The sequence below is a fragment of the Lissotriton helveticus genome, chromosome 1_1 (genome assembly GCF_964261635.1).
Source record: "Lissotriton helveticus chromosome 1_1, aLisHel1.1, whole genome shotgun sequence".
In the NCBI taxonomy this organism is placed as follows: Eukaryota; Metazoa; Chordata; class Amphibia; order Caudata; family Salamandridae; genus Lissotriton; species Lissotriton helveticus.
Window position 1 is genome coordinate 1,347,255,557 of NC_136057.1, and position 20,153 is coordinate 1,347,275,709.

The 20,153-nt window shown below is 46.8% G+C and overlaps 1 protein-coding gene across 1 annotated transcript in view; it reads right to left on the reverse strand.

Annotated features, from left to right (window-relative positions):
- Positions 1-5,066: 5,066 nt before the first annotated feature.
- Positions 5,067-20,153, reverse strand: part of RANGAP1 (Ran GTPase activating protein 1) — a 430,024-nt gene continuing 414,937 nt past the window's right edge. Inside the window, exon 16 of the mRNA XM_078683025.1 lies at positions 5,067-6,038. Within this exon, the coding sequence (XP_078539151.1) occupies positions 5,969-6,038 (70 nt within the window). The 3' untranslated portion in view covers positions 5,067-5,968. The remainder of the gene's footprint in view (positions 6,039-20,153) is intronic.

Here is a 20,153-nt window from a genome sequence, read left to right on the forward strand (position 1 = left end):
CTTGTTGCAATACCACATGGCAGTAGTGTTGTCCATAAGCACCTGTACCAGACTCCCCTTTGATAGACAGAAGGAAGGCTTTCAATGTCAAGTGGATGGCCCTCAGCTCCATGAGGGTTATATGAAGCCGGGGTCCCACAGGAGCCCAAAGGACTCTGATCTCCACCTCTCCAAGGTGGCAACACCAACCCAGAAGCGATTAATTGGTCACCACTTTCAACCGTAAGTGGGGTACAGAGAGGGATCTGCCGCTGACCCAACTGCGATCCTGTAACCACCACTGCAGATTTTGCGCAGTCTCCTCCGAGATCTGTACGTTGTCGAAGAGGTCCCCTTGATGCTGGGCAGACTGAGAATTAAGCTCCCACTGCAAAGCCCACAAATGCCACCTGGCATGCTTTAGCAGCTGAATTCAGGAGGCCATCAGTCCCAGTAGCCTCAGAGTGTACTTCACTGAAATTCAGGACAGAGGCTGAAAGATCGGGATCATAGCATGAACATCGAGGACCACTTCCCAGGGGAAAGGCGTGAAACTGAACAGTGTCCAGAATTGCTCTGATAAAGGGGAGCGTCAGAGAAGGATTCAGGTGTGATTTCTGAATGTTGATATTGAACCTCAAAGATGACCGGAGATTCACCATAAGTGGTTGACGATTGCCTGGGGCGAGCCCGCCTTTCACAGTCAGTCTGAATCTTGTGTGGAAGAGCCACGGCCAAATCAGCTGGGCTAGATGAGAAAATTGGAGCAATCTAGCACCCCCTTACTTTTGAAGATAATACATGGCTGTTGTGTTGTTCGCCTTGCCTTGATGAGGAGTACTTTGTAAATTAAGTGAGAAAGGAAAGCTTTCAATGCACGCGGAACTGCTAGCAGGTCCAGGTAACTGACGTAGAGACCCTGGTGCCTGGGTTCCAACTGGGCTTGGACAGTCAGATCCTGTACGTGTGAACCCATACATTGAGGGAGGCGTCCATTGTAATGATCCTGTGTGGAACTGGGTCGAGAAAAGGCCGCCCCTGCAACAGGTTGTTGGTGTTCCAACACAGCACAGAGCAACAAGTGCATCGGCTGATCAACACTAGATCATCCTACTCACCCTCCGTTGGAGACCACTGGTATGCCAAGCATTCCTATAATGGACACATGTGTAACCTGACATAGGGCACTATGGCAATACAAAATTCCATTATGCTGAGGAGGCGAATGACTTTTCTGACCATAACTTGGTGGCTTGGTTGAAAGAGGGGTTGGTGCCTGAATGGACGGTATCTGGGCAACATTTGGATAAGGGGGTCAAGGATAGTTGTTTGAACCTTAGCTCAGTGGTGGGTGAATCGAGCGGGCAAAATAGCGGGGGGAGTGAAGCTGGGGGCAAGTCACACGAATAAAAGGGTAGTGTTTATAACAAACTATGACAAGCATGTAAATTTGTACAACTCATGAATTACAACTAATTGTTGTTAAAAAGCTTTTTATTGCAGTAAAGAAAATAATAGCATATTGATGGTGGCATTTGAATGTTATATTTTTTGCTTTGTAGATACCCCTGACGAAGGGAATGTTAATTCCCGAAATGCATTGGGTGATGCCATTAAAATCCTGATATGTGGAAACCCACACTCCTTGTTTGAGTCATCAGTGACAGCACGACAGACGAATGAATAAAAATAAATGGAATAAACAAATGGGAAAAGTGGATTAAGGTTATGGTATTAATAAGGAGTACAAAGAAAAACATGGGAATACTTCATTTATTTGATAATCCATGCCTTGGCTGTGCAGCCGAAATGGTTCCAGAAGTTGGTGCCTTTGTGTTGTCTTCATTGAAAAGTGCAAGGGACAGAGCGTGTACCGTGCTTGCACGCCTTTATAAGCTTAAACAGAGTAATATGACAAACTTCAGGATGACTTTAAAATAGGTGTGCATCTCACCACTCTTCGATGTTTTTCAACATTTGGATAAGCCGTGCCAACCTCAGAGTTCAGGATTGCCCCCAGACACGGCTGTATCTGGAGGGGTTGGAGGTGGTATTTTGTAACACTGATGGTAAACCCTATTTGGTGATGGGGGTTTATTGTAAACAGAGTGTGTTCGCTGCAGTTTTGATGGGTGGCAGTCTTGATGCGTCAGTCATCTAGATAGGGGAAGACATGGACACCTTCTCTGTGCAGATGATCCACAACCGCAAGGCACTAGGTGAATACCCTGTGTGAAGTGGTGATCCCGAAGCGCCTTGAACTGATCATGCTCTCACGGATTAGCAACCTGGGGTACTGGTGCTGTGCTGGGTGGATTGGTATGTGAAAATAAGCATCCTTTAGATCGAGAGCGACCATGAAGTCACCTTGTTGTAGCAGCGGGATGACATCCGGAAGAGTAACCATGTGGAAGTGATCTGAAAGAATGTATCTGTTCAGGGGCCTGAGGTCCAGAATGGGCCGAAGGGAACCATATTTTTTGGGAATAAGTACATAGAATATACTTCCTGGCCCTGCTGATGGTGGGGGAAGGGTTCAATGACCCCCTTTGAGATGGAGCGTTTTGACCTCTTCCTGAAGTAGCTTTTGATGATCTGGGGAGAGTTTGTGTTTGTGAGGTGGAATGGTGGCAGGCACAGGAGTAAGTTCCAGACTATGACCACATTGGAAATTATCCAACACCCAATGGTAGATTGTGATGTTCCGCCAAACAGGAAAAAACCTTTGGAGGCGCCCCAATAGGAGTTATAGTATCGGAGAGAAGGAGAGGCAAGTCAGGGTTTTGTGCCGGTGGCAGCTCCCGTGGGGGAGACAACCTTACCACTGCCTTTTGAGTTGTTGTCGCTAGAGTACCCTTTAAAGTAGCCTCTGGAAGAGGACTATTTGGCCTGTGGACATTGGAAAGAGCAGGAGACCATGGGAGAGGTGGTCTTTGAGCATTGATGGTAGGGTCTAAGGTGAAAGGAGCAGCGAGGAGTAGGTCTGTAGGAGCCCCATCACTTTCGCCGTCTCAGTATATTTCTTTATTTTTTCAACATCTGGTCAATCTGCAGTCTGAACAGATGTTGACCATCAAACGGCAGGTTGAGCAAGTTTTGCTGGACTTCCGGCTTGAAGCCAGAGATACGGAACGAGGCCTGCTTGCGCAGGATACTGGAGTTGACCCACTAGCAGCAGTGTCCGTGGCCACTCCCTTACCCGCAGCATCTATGCGTTTACTCTCCTTATCTGGCAGACGGTGGATCACGAGCGGTTTAAGAATTAGTTCACCCTCATGTGCTGTGGTAACCACCAGAGAGTCAGGCAGGAACAGACCACAAACGTATAGGGGTCAGTAGGGAAGCTTTCTATTTTTATCTGAAGTGTGATGAACATGGCATGGATGGAGTTGAGAAAGTTGTTTGGGGTGTGACGCAGCATGCCTCTGGCCATGGGGAGGTACTGTGCAGAGCATGTAGGAGAGGGTCTCAAAAAGAAGTCCTCCTTCAAAGTCTCAACCTTGCAGAAGGAGGCAGCCCTACCAAGTAGTTCATAGTAGGAAGTGGAGTCATCAGGAGGGGAGCGATGGGCAGAGTACAGGCCAAAGTCTGCGTACCCCAGTGGGTCAGCTTCATAGATGTCCCAGGGATCACCATGCAGAGGAGGGGCAAACAAATCCTCTACCCCTGCCCCCTGTGTCTGAGTGAGGAGACAACTGCAGTGTGTAAGGATTGGGGACGCCTGGAGAGGCGGGCAAGAAGGTGCGTGCTGTGGAGGGGTGAGGAGGAGAAAATAGCAAAGGGCTAGTATCCTTTTCCGCCCTTTTGCCTTGCTTTGGGAGGAGGTGGCAAGTCCAAAGCTTCCTCAAAAGATAGTAGACGCTTGAAGGGTTGAACGCCAGCCCCCAGAGGACTGGCTAGAATCCGGCCCGTATGGGGGTGAATGACCAGATGTTTCTACCTGGCATCACCATTCTTGCAGCCTGTGGAGGATTGGTTCTAAAACTCCAGAACAGAGGACAGTCTTCGATGTACATGCCAAGGTTTTCAGCTGCGAGGGTGTTTTCAATTTCAACACCAATTGTCAGCTCCGAACGGCGGGTCGGCGCCAAGGTGGAGGTGATCCACATCAAGTGTGCTGGCCTCAACAGTTTCTTCTGCATTGAGCCAAATCTGGGAGTTACGGCCGAAGATGGTGGTTGGTGCAGACCATGGCCCTAAGGCTGTGGTGGCCCGGCACTTGGTCTCTGAGGCTCTAGAGTGACAGGACGATCCTTATGTGTTTGCTCGACATTGTAAGGGGTTTGGAAGTCTGTACTCCCAACAGGCTGCACAGGAGGCACGTCCTTGGTCTGATGGTCACAAAGGGTCTTCATAGGTCAGAAGGTGTGGCAGGCCTCGCGGACAATCTCATTACATTTAGGAGACAGACACAAATTACAGACCTGATGGAGGTCGGTCCACCGCATGACAGAGTGGACAGTTGCCAAAGGCATCTGTTCCATCACGGTCAGTGCCGAATTCGAACAAGCAGGAGTCGGAAGAGATCCTATGAGTCTAAACATGCCCTTGCAGAACTCTTGGATCCGACTCTGTGTCGCAGAAGGCCCAGAAACCCAGGTTGTGCAGGGACAAGTCAAGAGATGGGATCAGATATCGACTAAATTCTGGAGCAAGATTAAGAAGCATGGGACCGCCTGCACACCCTCTCAAGAGAAGCGGGAAGGGGCTCAGTCCCACTTTGCCTTTTTGGGCTTCTTTTTTGACTTACCTGACTGACTGTCCAATGAAGAGATCTCCCATATGAAGAACTGAAAGAGTTATGAATCCCGTTCAAAGGAATGAAAAGGCAGTGATGCCCACACAAACGACAAAAGGTACAGGCACTGTCATATGAAGGACTGAAGGGGTAGGGATTCAGTAAAAGAAGTCACTGTCACCAAGACAAAATATTGTTAATTACTGGTAGAAAAACATGCGCAAGAAGTAGAGAGAAACAAAAGACATTGAATACGAGTTTTATGAGAAAGCAAATCTAAACATAAATATGCAAGTCTTCAGAAAGTGACTAATGTTCATTGACCCCCTTGAAACAGAACAGACGACAATAGTGTGCTGGGCCTTTATTTTAAGTAGACATCAAGGAGTTCAAATAATAAGAAGTGTCCCTTTGCGTCAAATGTATCTACTAATTTTTTTCTATATAAATATATATATATATACACACCTGTATACGTGTGTGTGTGTGTATTTGTGTGTGTGTGTGTATATATATATATATATATATATATATATATATATATATATATACACACACACAACCATACACAGACACACACACACACACACAAAGACACACTATAGACGTTTGAGTACTCAACAAAGCAATCCCACTGCACATTCCTGGTCTTCCTCCTAATATTCATTTTGGAGAATGCAAGCAGAAGAATATAGAAAACACAGTCCTGTGGATAACATATTGCTGCTACTTTCATACTATGATTGAATTGCAGATGTCCTCTGGAACGTACAAAAGAAATCCTTCTCCCTTCTAGCTAAACACAAGAGACAACCCACCCCAATTTAAAAGACCTGTAATATGCAATCAGAGTCCATAGCTATTTAACAACCTGGTAACACAAACGGGTCATGTTAAAAAGGGTCCTCAAAAAAATTATAGCGGTTTAGGAAGTTAACACACTCAATGTTTCTGAGGATTAGCGAACAAGGGCCAGACCTTTTGAGTTCTAGTTTCCCTTCGGATGAGGCTCAAAGACACAAAGCAGTATTTTCTTCCATTGAAGCACACTTCAAGAGGGCAGCTGTTCTGTAGACATTCATTGGTAGACAAGGCTTGAGATACCCAAGCTTAGGACGTTTCCAAGGGTTTGCTAGGTTGTAAAATCATTCCAATCATGCACCTGATGGTGCACACCACCAATGCAGCTTTTTCACCGCCCTCCCTCCAAAGTACATGGAGAAAGCACTATCCGCACTGGACGGAGGTCGTCTACACGTGGTGGAGTGTCTGCAGTAAAGAGTGGCGTGCGTCTGAAAATGCCTCCAGGGCACGGTTGGGCCTGCACAGAAAGAAAGAAAAATCAGGAGGGAGATTATCTAATAAATGTGATCCATGCACAATACAAAATGAACTTCCACCCAGAGCATGTAGTTTCGCCTAAAGACATCCCACAGCCCTACTCCCAAACTGGTGCCTAGGTGCCACCGGAGGACTATGCAGCCCATGTGCAGCAGTTCAGAATTCAGTGACATGATGCTTCTGGTAAGGCAGAAGTAGATGCCTTTCATAAAGTGGGATTATGCATGATATTTAGCAATTTTGTACCACCTGTTCAGCTGCAACTCAATAACCGCATGACCATAGCTATATTATCGGATTTTGCTTGCCATCCTTTCTTAAAGAAACCCAAATCCTTCAGACTTTCCTTACACTCATAGAAAAACATTGCAGGGCTGACTTTGAAACATGTTTATTTTACAAATATGTTTTTCTTACACAAAAAGATAACTATTCTAAAAAATGCAGCACCAATTCCCGAAGAGTTAACGGGGGAAACAAAAGAAATGTCGATACTCAAAGTGGTAAAAAAATCACGTTAGCAATTAATTCGGGATTAACACTGAACCTACTGTATTTTCTTCACTAGAAGAACTTCTTGCCAACTGATATTCCCTTTCTACAGTAGGTTTGTTAAGTAGGTTACAGTAGTTATGCTTTTGTGGGCATCTGGTAGCTTTAGTACTCCAACACCATAAACAATACAGACCTGCAAACTGTTTGATGCTGCACTAGAAAAAAGGTCCTTCACTGCAATTTCCTGGACAGCTCATGTCATCAGAAGGAAACTTTCTTATCCACAGTAATTAAACCTTAACATTTCTTTGTTTCAGGGATAATAATTTACAGCAGAAGAAAAGACTGAAAAAGCAGGTACAAGAATTCAGCAGGGGCGGCTTTAACTAATTCCATCCAGAGCTCCATTCTGAATCTGCAGAGGATGTGTAGATTTATCTTGGAGCAGAGCAGGGAGTCACCTAGCTTGTCTCAATAACTTGTGCCATGTGTAGATGCCTCAGCCCAAGTTCGTAACCTGTCTCACTGACCATCATAACTTGGCTAAATGAGATTATACTTTGGCATTAGTAACTAATCAATAGTGGGGTGCACTGTTATTAGTTCTTATTTGTGGCAGAAATCTAATTAGGCCAATGGTTCTTTAATCCCATTACTTGTGAATGATATGCCCAAACTGAACCTAAGGCTCAGGAGCAGAATTGATAGGTTGCATTGAAATATGTAAGATATCTGGTAGCAGTGTAGGTGTTCATGCTAGGACTAACAATGAAATCCAAGTCACAGAGACCTTCATGCCTTCAGGAATATCAGAAACAAAGGGAAAGTTAAGAAACAAGACACCTGGTCAGATCATGTTGCATGTAAGCGACGAAGATCTTTGGCCAAGTTCAACTGGTCAAAATCCAGCTGCAGACGTGCAACCCTTATCAGCTGGACTAGAGAAATGTTTCCTCAGCCAGCCCTGATCAGAGGTCAGTCTTGATCACAGGAAGGCTACATGTGGATATTCTACATACTCATGCGGCTCAAGGTTAATTCAGGACAGGCATTCACTCTTTCAAGAATAAAATGGGTTGAGCAGGATCCTAAAGTCCTAGCAGGCATAATATCCACAGAACGAATAGTTTCTTACCTGTCGGAGTACTTTTGCAGCTTGAAGATCTTTCTGGATTCACTATGCTGTGCATTATTCCGCGGTCTAGTGGTTGGGTCTGGAATCGTAGTCTTTTCTTTGTTTTTTTCCCGTAGCCCAGGTGGGCGTCGACATCCCACCTTTGGTGTACTTCCTGTGACGTAGGCACGCTTCCTGCGGAAGCTCCCACCTTTGGGCGCCATCTTCGGATTCTTTTTTTTCTTGGATTGTTCTGTTTGTGAATCCTTTGGCAATTTCTTCTGTATTTTTTCAAGTAACTATCTTTTTCCCCGCTTGTCTTTCAAGGTGTCAGTTTTCGGTTTTATCCTTGTATTACCACCTTCTTCTCCAGCCTCATCTTTCTGGCGGAAGTGGGTGGGTTCGCTAGTGAATCCAGAAAGATCTTCAAGCAGCAAAACTACACCGACAGGTAAAAAACTATCCGTTTTGCAGCGTGAATCTTTCTGCATTCACTATGCTGTGCATAGACTTTGTAGCGGTTTGTTATTGTTGTGTGGCTGGGTGGAAGATGAGCGTTGGTTGTTGAATATATGTTGAAGCACCTTTTGTCCTACTTGTGCTTCCTTGTTCATCTGTATATCCACGCAGTAGTGCTTAGTGAACGTGTGCACTGAAGCCCATGTTGCCGCCAGGCATATGTCTTGAATGGGTGTGGTAGCAGGAAGGCTATTGTTGCTCCCTTCTTCCTAGTAGAGTGGGCTGGTGTCCCCTCTGCTAGCTCTTGGCCTGCGTGTTTGTGGCATAATTGTATGGTCCGTGCAATCCATTGTGCGATTGTTACCTTTGTTACTGGTTTACCCAGGTAACTGCTTGCGAAGGACACAAAGAACTGCTTTGTTTTCGTGTGCGCCTTGGTCCTTTCTATGTAGTGCATTACTGCCCTTCTAGCGTCCAGAGTGTGCAGTGCCCTCTCTGCGCTTGTTGTTGGCTTCTGAAAGAAGCTTGGTATTTGTATTGTTTGGTTGATGTGGAACCGTGATACCACCTTTGGCATAAAGTGTGGGTCAGTTCTCATTACCACCCTATCATTGTGTATTTGGATGTAGGGTTCTTGTAGTGTTAGTGCCTGTAGTTCGCTCACCCTGCGCAGCGAGGTGATTGCCACCAAGAAGGCTGTTTTCATAGTTAGCATTTGTAGTGATTCCCTATGAAGCGGCTCAAAGGGCGCCTTCATGAGCTCTGTTAGCACTAAATTGAGGTTCCATGCCGGCGGTGGCATCCTTTTGGGGGTGCGAACCTCTTCGCCCTTTCTAGGAATCTTTTCACTATCTGTGATGTAAAGAGGCTCTTCCCCGTTTCTCCCCTTGTGAAGGCCACTATCGCCGCAAGGTGCACTCTAAGCGAGGAGGAGCTTAGGTTTTCCTTCAGCATGTGTGTGAGATATCTTAACACCGTTGATTCTCTTGTCATCTTCTTGTGTAGCTTTTTCTTGTGGCACCATAGTGTAAATCTCTTCCATTTTGCCGCATAGCACGGTCGTGTGCTAGGTCTTCTTGCCTCTGGTAGTACCCTCAGGGTGCTCTCAGGTAACTTTAGGTGCGCAAACTCTAAGTCTTCAGGAACCACGCCACTAAACTGAGACTCTCTGGCTCTGGATGTAGGACTTCTCCGCCTTGCATGCAGAGTAAGTCTTTCCTTTTCCCGAACCTGTGGGGTGCACCCTGTGCCATTTCCATTATCTGTGAGTACCAGCTCTGCCTGGCTCACTGTGGTGCCACCAGGATCAGGGTCATGCTGCTGGTTCTGCACTTGCTGAGTACCCTGTGTATCAGTGGTATCGGGGGGAAAAGCGTAGGCAAATGTTTTCGACCAGTCTATCCATAGGGCATTCCCCAGGGATCCTTCCCCTGGTTGCCTGGATGTGAAGCTTTGGCATTTTGCATTCTGGTGTGTTGCAAACAGGTCTATTGTCGGTGTTCCCCACTTTCTGAACAGTCTTTGCATTTCCTGTGCATTGAGCTCCCACTCGTGGGATGCCGATGTCTGCCTGCTGAGCCAGTCTGCTTCCACATTGTCCTTTCCTGGTAGGTGTATGGCTAGCAGGTCTATCTACAGCAGTATGGCCCATCTCCATATCTCCTGAGCTAGTTTCGATAGCGGTGCTGATTGTGTTCCTCCCTGCTTGTTGATGTAGAACATTGTTGTCGTGTTGTCTGTCTGAATCAACACTCTCTGGCCGTATAGTTTTGTTTGGAAGGCCTTCAGGGCACGGAACACTGTCTTTAGTTCCAGGTAGTTGATGTGTTTGACCGCATCCGCTGGAGTCCACAGGCCCCGCACCCTAAGTTTGGTCATGTGAGCCCCCCATCCCTTTTGGGATGCGTCTGTGGTGATGGTCACTTTTGGGGTCGGTGGTGTTAAAGGCTTCCCTTCTGTTTTGTTCTCCTTGTTCCACCACGACATCTCCTCCTGCACTGCGTGCGTTACAACCACTAGATCTTCCCAACTTCCTGTAGCTTGTGCCCCTTGTTCTTGCAGCCATTCCTGGAATGGTCTCATGTGGAGTCGTACATTTGGGACCAGATGTATGCAGGAGGCCATCATGCCCATGATTTTGCTCGCTGTCCTCACTGTCAGAGCTCGCCCCTTCTGGTAGAGGTGTGTCTCCTTCAATAGGGCCTGTGTCCTCTTGTCGCTGGGCCACACCCTGCTCTGTATAGTGTCGATCTGTGCACCCAGGAAGATATTTACTTGTTCTGGTTCCATTGAGGATTTCCCCCAGTGAATGGAGAATCACAGGTCCATCAGTGTGCTTGTCACGCGCTGAGCATGTTCCTTGCATGCTCTGTGTGAATTTGCCTTTATTAGTCAGTCGTCTAGGTAAGGGTATACATGTATCCCTTCCCTCCTTAGGTGCGCCTCCACTGCTGCAAGGCACTTTGTAAAAACCCTTGGGGCAGATTTTAGTCCGAACGCCAGGGCTGTGAACTGGTAGTGATGTTTGTTGATGGCAAATCTCAGTAGGTGTTTGTGCCGCCTGTTCATTGGGATGTGCAGGTAGGCATCCTTGAGGTCTATGGTGACCATGCAGTCTCCGTCTCTTAGCTGAGGAACGACCTCTTGCAGGGACGTCATTTTGAACTTCTGTGTTCTTACGTACTTGTTTAAGAACCTTAGGTCCAGGATGAGTCTCAGTGTGTCATCCACCTTTGGAACCAGGAAGTATGTTGAGTATACTCCCCTGTTCCTTTTTCTGTAAGGTACTGGTTCGATGGCCTCCTTTTGGAGGAGTTCTTCCGCTTCCTTTTGAAGTAGCTCTAGGTCTCTTCCTGACTGCGCCCTTCTCTTTGGTCTCCTGTTTGGCGGTGTCCTTTCCAGTTCTATGCAATATCCGAACTGGATGATGTTGAGTATCCACTTGTCCGTTGTTATCTTCTTCCATTGCTTGAAGAAGTGACTTAGCCTGCCTCCTACTGGTGTTACATGGTCGTTGGTGTTCTGTCCGTGTAATCCTGTGTTTGTTTTGTCGTGCTCCACCCCAGGAGGTGTTGTGTGGGTGGGCACGTAGTGAGTGTGGAAGTCACTTAGAGGTGGGTTGGTGGCCCCCTCTTTTATTCTGTCCACGTCCGTTCGCCTTCCTGCGAAAGGACTGGCCCCTTTGCTGGTAGTGCCAGGTTTGTTTTTGATGGCCTTGTTGTGTTTGGCTGGACCCTTGGTTGAACTGCTGGAAGGTCTGGTGAGACTTTCCTGGCTGGTTTCCCCCTCTTCCGTTTGGCCTCTGAGACGGAGTACCCCTTTTTGTACCCCTGAACTGTAAGGCCCCCATGGACCTTGCCGTTTCGTTCTCCTTTTTGAGTTGGGTGAGTTTTTCATCCACTGGTGCCCCAAACAGTGTCTCCCCATTGAACGGGGTGTTTAGGATGTTGTTCTGCACCTCCGGTTTGAAACCTGATATCCTGAGCCAGGCCTGTCTCCTTTCCGTTATTCCCAACATCATCAGCCTGCTGGACGTGTCCGCACGGTCCAAGGCTGTCTTAAGGCAAGAGTTTTCCAAATTTTTTCCCTCTTCGACGAGGTGTGTCGCCCTCTGTTGGTACTCATCTGGTAGATGTTTGAGCAGCTGCCCGATTTCATCCAGAATCTGGTACTGGTGCCTGTTTAGCAGGGCGTTGGAGTTTGCCATGCGCCAGTGCATTGCCGCATTTCTCTATATCTTCCTCCCTGTTAGGTCCATCCTCCTGCTTTCCTTGTCTGGTGGTGGCCCTGTTGTTGCTGACACATTAGCCCATTTTCTGGCGGTCGCCGCAATGATGGAGTCCGCCGTCACCGATCCTCTGATGCAGGGAGGATCCTTAGAGGAGTGCTTGTAATTCTTTTCTGTCCTCGGCGTCACTGACCTGCAAGTTGCCGGTTCTTTGAACGTCTCTCTCTCTTGGGCCATGATACTGTCCAGCATGGGCAGGTACTGGCTCCTAGTTTGTGTGGGGAGCAGGGTCTCCAAGAGGAAGTCTGCCTTCGGCTTCTCCTCCTCCAGCGTAACTCCAAAAGCTGCTGCCGCATTTTTTACAGCGATATTGTAGGCCCCAATGTCGTCTGGCGGCGAAGGCCTCGAAGGGTACGAGTCTACGCCTTCTTCTGGATTTTCGGCATCGAGGTCCTGCCACTCCAGGTCCTGTGTCCCCGAGGATATTGAGCCGAGGATCGCTCGTCAATCGTCGTCGCCCTTCTCCTCGTAGTAGGAGGCCTCTTCCTCTGCTTGGTCCAGGTTCTCAGGACTTTTTGGCGGCTGTTCGGCCTCAAAGTCGTCCTCCTCTTCCAATTCGACGATTACCGTTTTCTGTTTCGGCAGAATCGCGAAGCCCTTCATTCTTTCATCGAATTGCCTTTTCCTATGCAGGATGTTATCCATCTCTGCTTCGAGCCGTCTTTACTTCCTTTCCATTTCGGCCGCCTGTTCGGCGTCGAAGTGTTCGGCCGATCTCTTAGACGTTGACAAGGATTTCAGATCCTTAGTCGACACCGAGGCGCCCTTCGGGTCTGTCTTTCGAAGATGGACGCTTCTTTTCGGCGACGTTCTTCGACGACCTTGGCTTTTCGACGGTCTTTGCCACTTGGGAGTCCTTATCTAAGGATACGCTGTGCTGCTTGCCCCTGGGTGCATCTGCAGCCGTCGAGGGTTTTGGCGCCAGTGCTCCTTTCGAGGATTTTGACTCAGTTTTCCGAGAGTCTAGCTCAGACCTTTGGGGGTCTTTCGGGAGGTTTGGGGTCATTGACTCTCCTACCTCCTTTGAAGTCTTCTAATCAGTCTCTACGACCGTGTAGCCGTCGTCTTCTTGGGCAGCGTAGTCCTCCTCGTCGCTTGATAGCCCCAGGTCTCGAAGGGACGGTGGTTGGCCCTTACCCTGCATGCTGTAATTGGCTCATCTCTGACGCTCTCTAACCCGGATAGTCTTCGGCGTGAAGGCGGAACAGGCGTTGCAGTCCTTGCTCTCGTGGTCGACCGGTAGGCAGAGGTTGCAAACCGGGTGCTGGTCCTTCTGCGCGTACTTGTGATGGCAGTTACGGCAGAATTTAAACGGTGTCCTGTACGTTTCTCGTGCTCAAGGGTGCCCCTGTGCGCGCATCCTCGGTTGGAAGTCGAAGTTTACAAAGTTCCCCTTCTCCTTCGTCGTCCGTGCTCGATCGGGTTGTTCCTCGTCGTCTTCGCTAGATTTTCCTGCAAAATCGTCTTTTCTGCGTTTCCTTCTCTCCAAAACTCTGGAGCCCTTTCGGGAACGATCCAGACCCAACGGCGGAAAAAAGAATCTGAAGATGGCGCCCAAAGGTGGGAGCTTCCGCAGGAAGCGTGCCGACGTCACAGGAAGTACACCAAAGGTGGGACGTCGACGCCCACCTGGGCTACGAAAAAAACAAACAAACAAAGAAAGAAAAGACTACGATTACGGACCCAACCACTAGACCGCAGAATAATGCACAGCATAGTGAATCCAGAAAGACTCACGCTGCAAAAACAGGAATTATGCAGCTGGGGAAGGCCGAATTATGCAGCTGGGGAAAGCCGAATTATGCAGCTGGGGAAGGCCAAATTATGGAGCAAAAATAGGCAAACTATGTAAGTAATGCAGCACATAATCTAATTATGTCACACGTTAATGCTGGCTGGGCAAAGGTTTCACCTCATTAGTACCAGTTTCATACCCAAATACAGCCCTAAGCAACAGCAAAGTGACTAGACAACATTTGCATAGGGACTGCCACTGAGAGGCAACACTTGTCACTGCCATTTTAGTAACTTTTCCTCTGTTAGATTTAAAAGAACAAGGTCTACCTTAAGTAACATTCAGATTGCTCACCCTGTGAATACTCCTGTCAACAGACTGAATCCAGAAACTTTTCAGCAGTGCCTCTGTGCACCGGTACCTGGTACAATACAGCTTTGCACCAATGGAGTTCCACTCTGAAAATGAGGTGCGGAGCCTATACAGGCGCCACTCCCATGCTCTGACATCAGTTGCTTTTGAGACTGCCTAAATCCCCGGACACAAAACCTCAAAAGCAAACTGACGTTGAACAGTGTACAGATTCCTAAACTAGGAATCTTAATAATGGGTAGAGTCCACACAACGAAAGGGAAGGATGTGATGGTCAGTGAGTAATCTGGGGCTCTAAAGAGTCTCTATCAGAAAGAGCGTTACCGAAGTAACTCGTTCTTCTGACAGAGACTTCTAACCACAGATTCCTCACCTTTTGAATAGATACTACAACAGTACCAAGTGGAGGTGAGCTGTGAATGGACTCACACCAGAAAGTCCTTTAGAATCGAACGGCAACATGCCCTTCTTTGTAGACCTGACAGTCCAGTGCTTCTTGAACGTATAGAGGGATGCCCTTGTAGCACCTAAAAAATGTCTAGGACAGGGACTACTTATGCCAACGTAGTAGTAACAGCTTTGGCCCTAGTAAAATGTGCATGCAGTCCTTCCGGAGTCTGCTTTTTAGCTAATGTGTAGCAGATCTTAATATAGGGCACAATCCAGTTGGGGATTGTTCTCTTATGCACAGCCTTGCTTTTTATCCGCTCCAGCAAACCATATAAAGAGCTGATCGTCCACCTGGTGTTCTGTGGCACGATCTATGTAGAAGCTCAGTATTCTCCTGGCGTCCAATAGATCGATTCTCTCTTACACCTTTGAGGGGTGAGGTGAAGCACAGAACGCCAGCAAGGTGACAGTTTGATCGAAGTGGGTCTGCGTCACAACTTTTTGCAGAAAGGATACTTGAGTCTGCAGAGCAAGTTTGCCTGGGAAGAAGGTGATGTTCGGTGGGTTAAGAAAAAGCTTGAAGATCACACCCCGCCACTGTTATGGCGATGAGGCCACTGTCTTGAGGGTGAGGAGCTGTACAGGACAGCTGTCAAGAGACTACAAATGGAGTGAACATTAGAAAGGTGAGAAGAAAGGTATGGCTCCACAGTGGCATAACGAAGGGAGAGGGAGGAAACAAATGTTGTAACCCTATAAAAAAAATCTCATAACAGGTGACTTGAACAAATAAGGTTGATCAGGCAAGTGCATATCCTTTCATTATACCCAGCCCTAGGCCCAAAGCCCTAGGGCCAAAACAAACCATAAAAGTCAGATAACATGGCTTAAAGGAGGTCAATCTTTCGAGTCCAAGCAATAGATGTATACAATTTTTAATGAGGGGCGTCTGACTGCATCATTCACCTCTGCAGGAAGGCCAAAGGTGTTCAGCTGTCACCGTTCAATTTCCTTGCATGAAGGTGGAGATTCCGAAGGCCTGGACAAAGAACCCTGCCCAGCTACTTCAGATCCTCCCTAAGGGGCTGGCTGAACAGAAGACAGATGCTCAAGCCCAAGAGTTCCGGACACCATACTCTGTGCCCAATCCAAGGCTTCTAGGAAACTTGGGCAGGGTCATTCCTGATCTTCTTCAGTACTTGGTGCAGGAGTAGTATTGGCAGGATACAGGCAAAAGATGCAGTCTTTGTGAGTGTAATCCACGTAGAGCAGGTGGCACAATCTCTAAAAAGTCCTTTATTGTCTTTGTCAGTCATGTTGAAAAGAGAAGAACTCGAAGCTGTATAAGTTGCTGAAGAAACAACTGTTGTAAAACTCTCAAGAATATTGGAACAAGGAAAAAACTGAGCAGAGTGGAGACTCCTTAGCACAGTGTGCAGTAGAAAATCTGAAGGTCTGAGGTTCTCTCAGGAGGGTTTTAGAGGGTGAGGCTAATCCGATTGGTTGTTGATTTTATTTCTCTCTTTTACAAAAAGAGGTGGATATGTTACAAAACTGGAATGGGCCTAGGCCTGGTTTCTGGTTTGTAATGGCTTTGTATTGCTATTTTTATAGATACCGGGGACTCCCATCTCGACGACAGGGAATGATTCAAGCATCTGAATCTATTTAAGTTCCAATACTGGAGTAATATAGAGTTCTACTAGAGGTGGAATGAGTCTCAGACACAGATGCCTTGGAAACTCCAATGTGCAGAAGTTCAGACATTGCACGTTCTCAGCAGTGGCAAAAAGATTGAGCCAAAGTTCTCCTCATTCAAGGAAGAGACCGTGCGCCACCTACAGGGATAACTGCCATTCATGATTGTAAGAAAGTGCCCTTTTTGCCATGGTCACTCCCACGTTTTGCTCTAGTACGGATGCTTTTCAACTGAAGGTGCACTGGGTCCCTTCTACCCAGGGACCTAAACTAATTCAAACCCTACAAAAGTACAGATGGAGGAGTTTCTTGCAGAGGAGTTTGATATAACCAACTCCACAGACGTTCCTGACACCTTAGAGGTGGCGGACAGTGATCATGACAGTGCGGACAGTATTCCAGAAGATTGCTCCCGAATCGCACTAGAGAAGATGATGAGGTAACCCCTCACATTTACCCTAGAACTTTACCTAGAGCGTCTACCCCTACTATACTGGGGGTAGGTCTTGCCACTCAGGACAGGGAGAAGAGTTAGATGAAGAGGACCTAGTCCTTCAGAGACTAGCCAGAAGAGCATCCCTCTTGTAGTCCTCGCCCGACATCTGTAAAAAAAATATTGTCCTGAGATTTTCATTTTTTATGTGTTTTTTTGTATCAATAGAGAAGTAATTTAGCTTGGATAGACATTGCTAATCCTGGGCAAATTTATTTGGACTACATTTTTAAAAATAACATGTTTTTGCAGTGATGATGTATTATTTCAGTAACCATGAGACCTATACACTTTGTTTTTGTGTCAAAACATAAGCTTTGGGGGGGGAGGGGTGGGGGGAGAGCGGGGGGGAGGGGGGCAGTAGTCTTAAAGAGTAAGCAAATTACTCCTCAGAGCAACTCTTTCGCCATTTTCCTAATGGCGGCTATAATTGAGGAAGAAGAGACATATATAAAATTAAACAAATTATAATGTTTTTTTAATACTTTCATGTATATTAAGGTTCCCTAAAGTCAGTCCAGGAGGGCCGGATCCACGCCACACTTTTAGCATATCCCAATTTGGATAAATGTAGCTATCTTAAAAATCTGGCATGGATCTGGACGTCCAGGACTGACTTTCGAGAACCCTGATGTATACATCAAACAATGTTTATGATCTGAATATCAAGAAAAAAAATGTTGATCACTCCTGTTTTAGACACATTTTCATAGTTCACTTAATTTCGACAATTGTTTGTGGTACATTTACGGAATGTTGAAAATTTGAGACAAGCATAGCGACAGGGACATCGCTTTTTAGCACATGTTTTTCAAGTACATGTATGGGCAAGTTCTGTGGGTAGACGCTTTAGAAACTTAGCACCCCATCAATATCTTTCCAACCAAATTCACACAGATCTTTCTCTACAGATGCATGAACCAAAACATTTACACATCTTCTGATCAAGTAGAATGCTCTTTTAATAAGTCCACGCACAGAATAGGACGTTGGTGGAAGGTCATCTCTTCAACTCACTGTACCGAAGATTGTCAAATGTGTGACAGTCAGAATTTATTTCCCACACACACACACAATATTTTTCTACATCTTTAAAGCCAAATTCTTCTGTCTCAGCAAACTCTTTTAAAAACTTCACAGGTTCAGCAGTTAAAGCTCCAAGGTTTGTCCCAATTTTGCTAATAGTGTCATCACCCGTACGAATATGTGCTCAAATAAGAGCACTGCAAAAAAACACAAAAATGATTGACGGAATGCAGCACAAATCAAACATTCAGCCCCTGTCAACAGATCTGGGTTAAATCCATCGTTCTTTTGCTCACTATGGCACCCCAGTTTCAACCCAGCTATATACAAATCAGTCTTGACCCTGTTCCTCATGGGAACTGTCCAGCCCGAACTGCCAAGCCGGGGCGTCCCTGGACCGGAAACAAGCATCCTGGGACCGGTTTTGGGTATAACCCCTCATCAGTCAAGCTAGCCCGAGTCCAGTGGCACAGTGAGCCCAGGAGCCACCTCTGGATTTAACCCAGATCTCTTGACTGGAGGTGAATGATTTGGAGTCCATAATTAGAAAAACTTATCCAGTTATAAATGCTGACAACATTACAAAGGTTAATCCCATGGCTAGGGTGACATTGTAATGGGGCGGGTTTATTGGCAAAAAGAAGTGGTCATGTTCTCTGCAATTCCAGAACAATGTCTGCTAGGCAATCATCTGGAGACCTCAGCAAGTGCTGAAGTAGAGATAAGAAGCAATGCATTCATGCTGGGAATACCTGAATGGGTGTCTAAAATGAAGAACATAAAGAAAAGCCCTGGGTAAAAAAGATGAATTGGAGCCTGGAATAAAGGCCTAATCCTCCAAGAGAAAAGGCTAGAAGGTTGGGAAAACAAATTCTGAAACACAAGTTCAGATTTCCTCACCTCAGGGAAAAGCCCACGAGGGAACAGAGTCCCAGGAACTTGGGCCTTTCATAGCAGAGCTCCTAGGCACAGGGGGACACTCTAGGGAAGATCTCTGCCATGGACAGAATACCTGTCCCACTCTTGAGAGCCTGAGATAGCAAGCTGCTGAAGAGGAAAAGGATTGTCAGTGGCTCCCACAGGACCCATTGCAAAGAGAGACTCCTTTACACTGAGGCCACAGACCCCAAACCTGGTACCACTAAGAGAGTGACAGTGCCCCAGCAGTACAGGGAAATCTTACTCACATTAGCATATGACATCCCTCTATCTGGATATCTTGACTAGACAAAAACTGTAGGTTAATAAGCCACTTCTACTGGCCAGGTATGTCTAAAAGTGAAGGAGTTTTGCAACTCTAGTGTTACCTGTCAAGTCTATGCAAGACAGGTAGCAAGCCAAAGCCCCCCTTAATTCCACTACCAGTGGTTAGGGTTCCCTTTGAGAGGGTAGGGATTTATATTGTTGGTCCCTTAGACCCCAGACAGCATCAAGAAACGAACAAGTTACTTACATTCGGTAACGCTTTTTCTGGTAGATACAATATCTGCCTGTGGATTCCTCACCTTGTGAATATCCTCTTGCGTCAACAACATTCGGAAATTCTATTCGTAGCCTCGCGCCGACGTGGACTTGGACGTCATAGAGACACGGCATCGCACGCGACTCCGCTGACGTCACCGACGCCTATAATAGGCCCACGCCGGCGTGATGACATCAGTTCCGCCCTTTTTTCCGTGCCTTCGAGGCACACGGACGGACCAATGACAGTAGTAATGTACATAGTATACACAGTACACGATAGTCAAAATAACACACACAGTGTGAAGCAAATGTAAGCAAACATTTGAAATAACACATTTTCTTGACCATAAAATAAATACAATACAGATATTCTGGTATAGAAGAGTGGACAACGGGGAGGCGGTGGGTCAGTGAGGAATCCACAGGCAGATATTGGATCTACCAGAAAAAGCGTTACCGAAGGTAAGTAACTTGTTCTTCTGATAGATACATCTGCCGTGTGGATTCCTCACCTTGTGAATAGAGTCCCACAGCAGTCCCCACTCCCGGAGGAGGGTGTTCACTCTTCTAAACCAGGAAATCCTGGAGGACAGACCGCGCAAAGTGGCCATCCCTCCTCACTTCGGAATCCAAGCAGTAATGCCTCGCGAAAGTGTGGAGGGAAGACCAAGTTGCCGCCCTACAAATGTCCTCTACTGGAACACCTCTAGCCAATGCTGAGGTTGAAGATTTAGTTCTTGTAGAATGAGCCCTTATGCCCTCTGGAGATTCCTTACCGGCCAAAGAGTAGCAGATCTTTATACATAGGACGATCCATCTTGACAAGGTTCTTTTATGGATCGCTCTTCCTCTTTTGCAGCCAGCAAACCCAATGAAGAGCTGGTCATCCAAACGACAGTCTTTAGATCTGTCCAAGTAAAAGGACACCGGACCTCTTGGGGTCCAGACGGTGTAATCTCTCATCCTCCTTGGAAGGGTGTGGGGGGGAGGATAAAAGGTAGGGAGGGTAATGGATTGACCAAGGTAGAAATGAGTCACCACCTTTGGGAGAAAAGCAGCCCT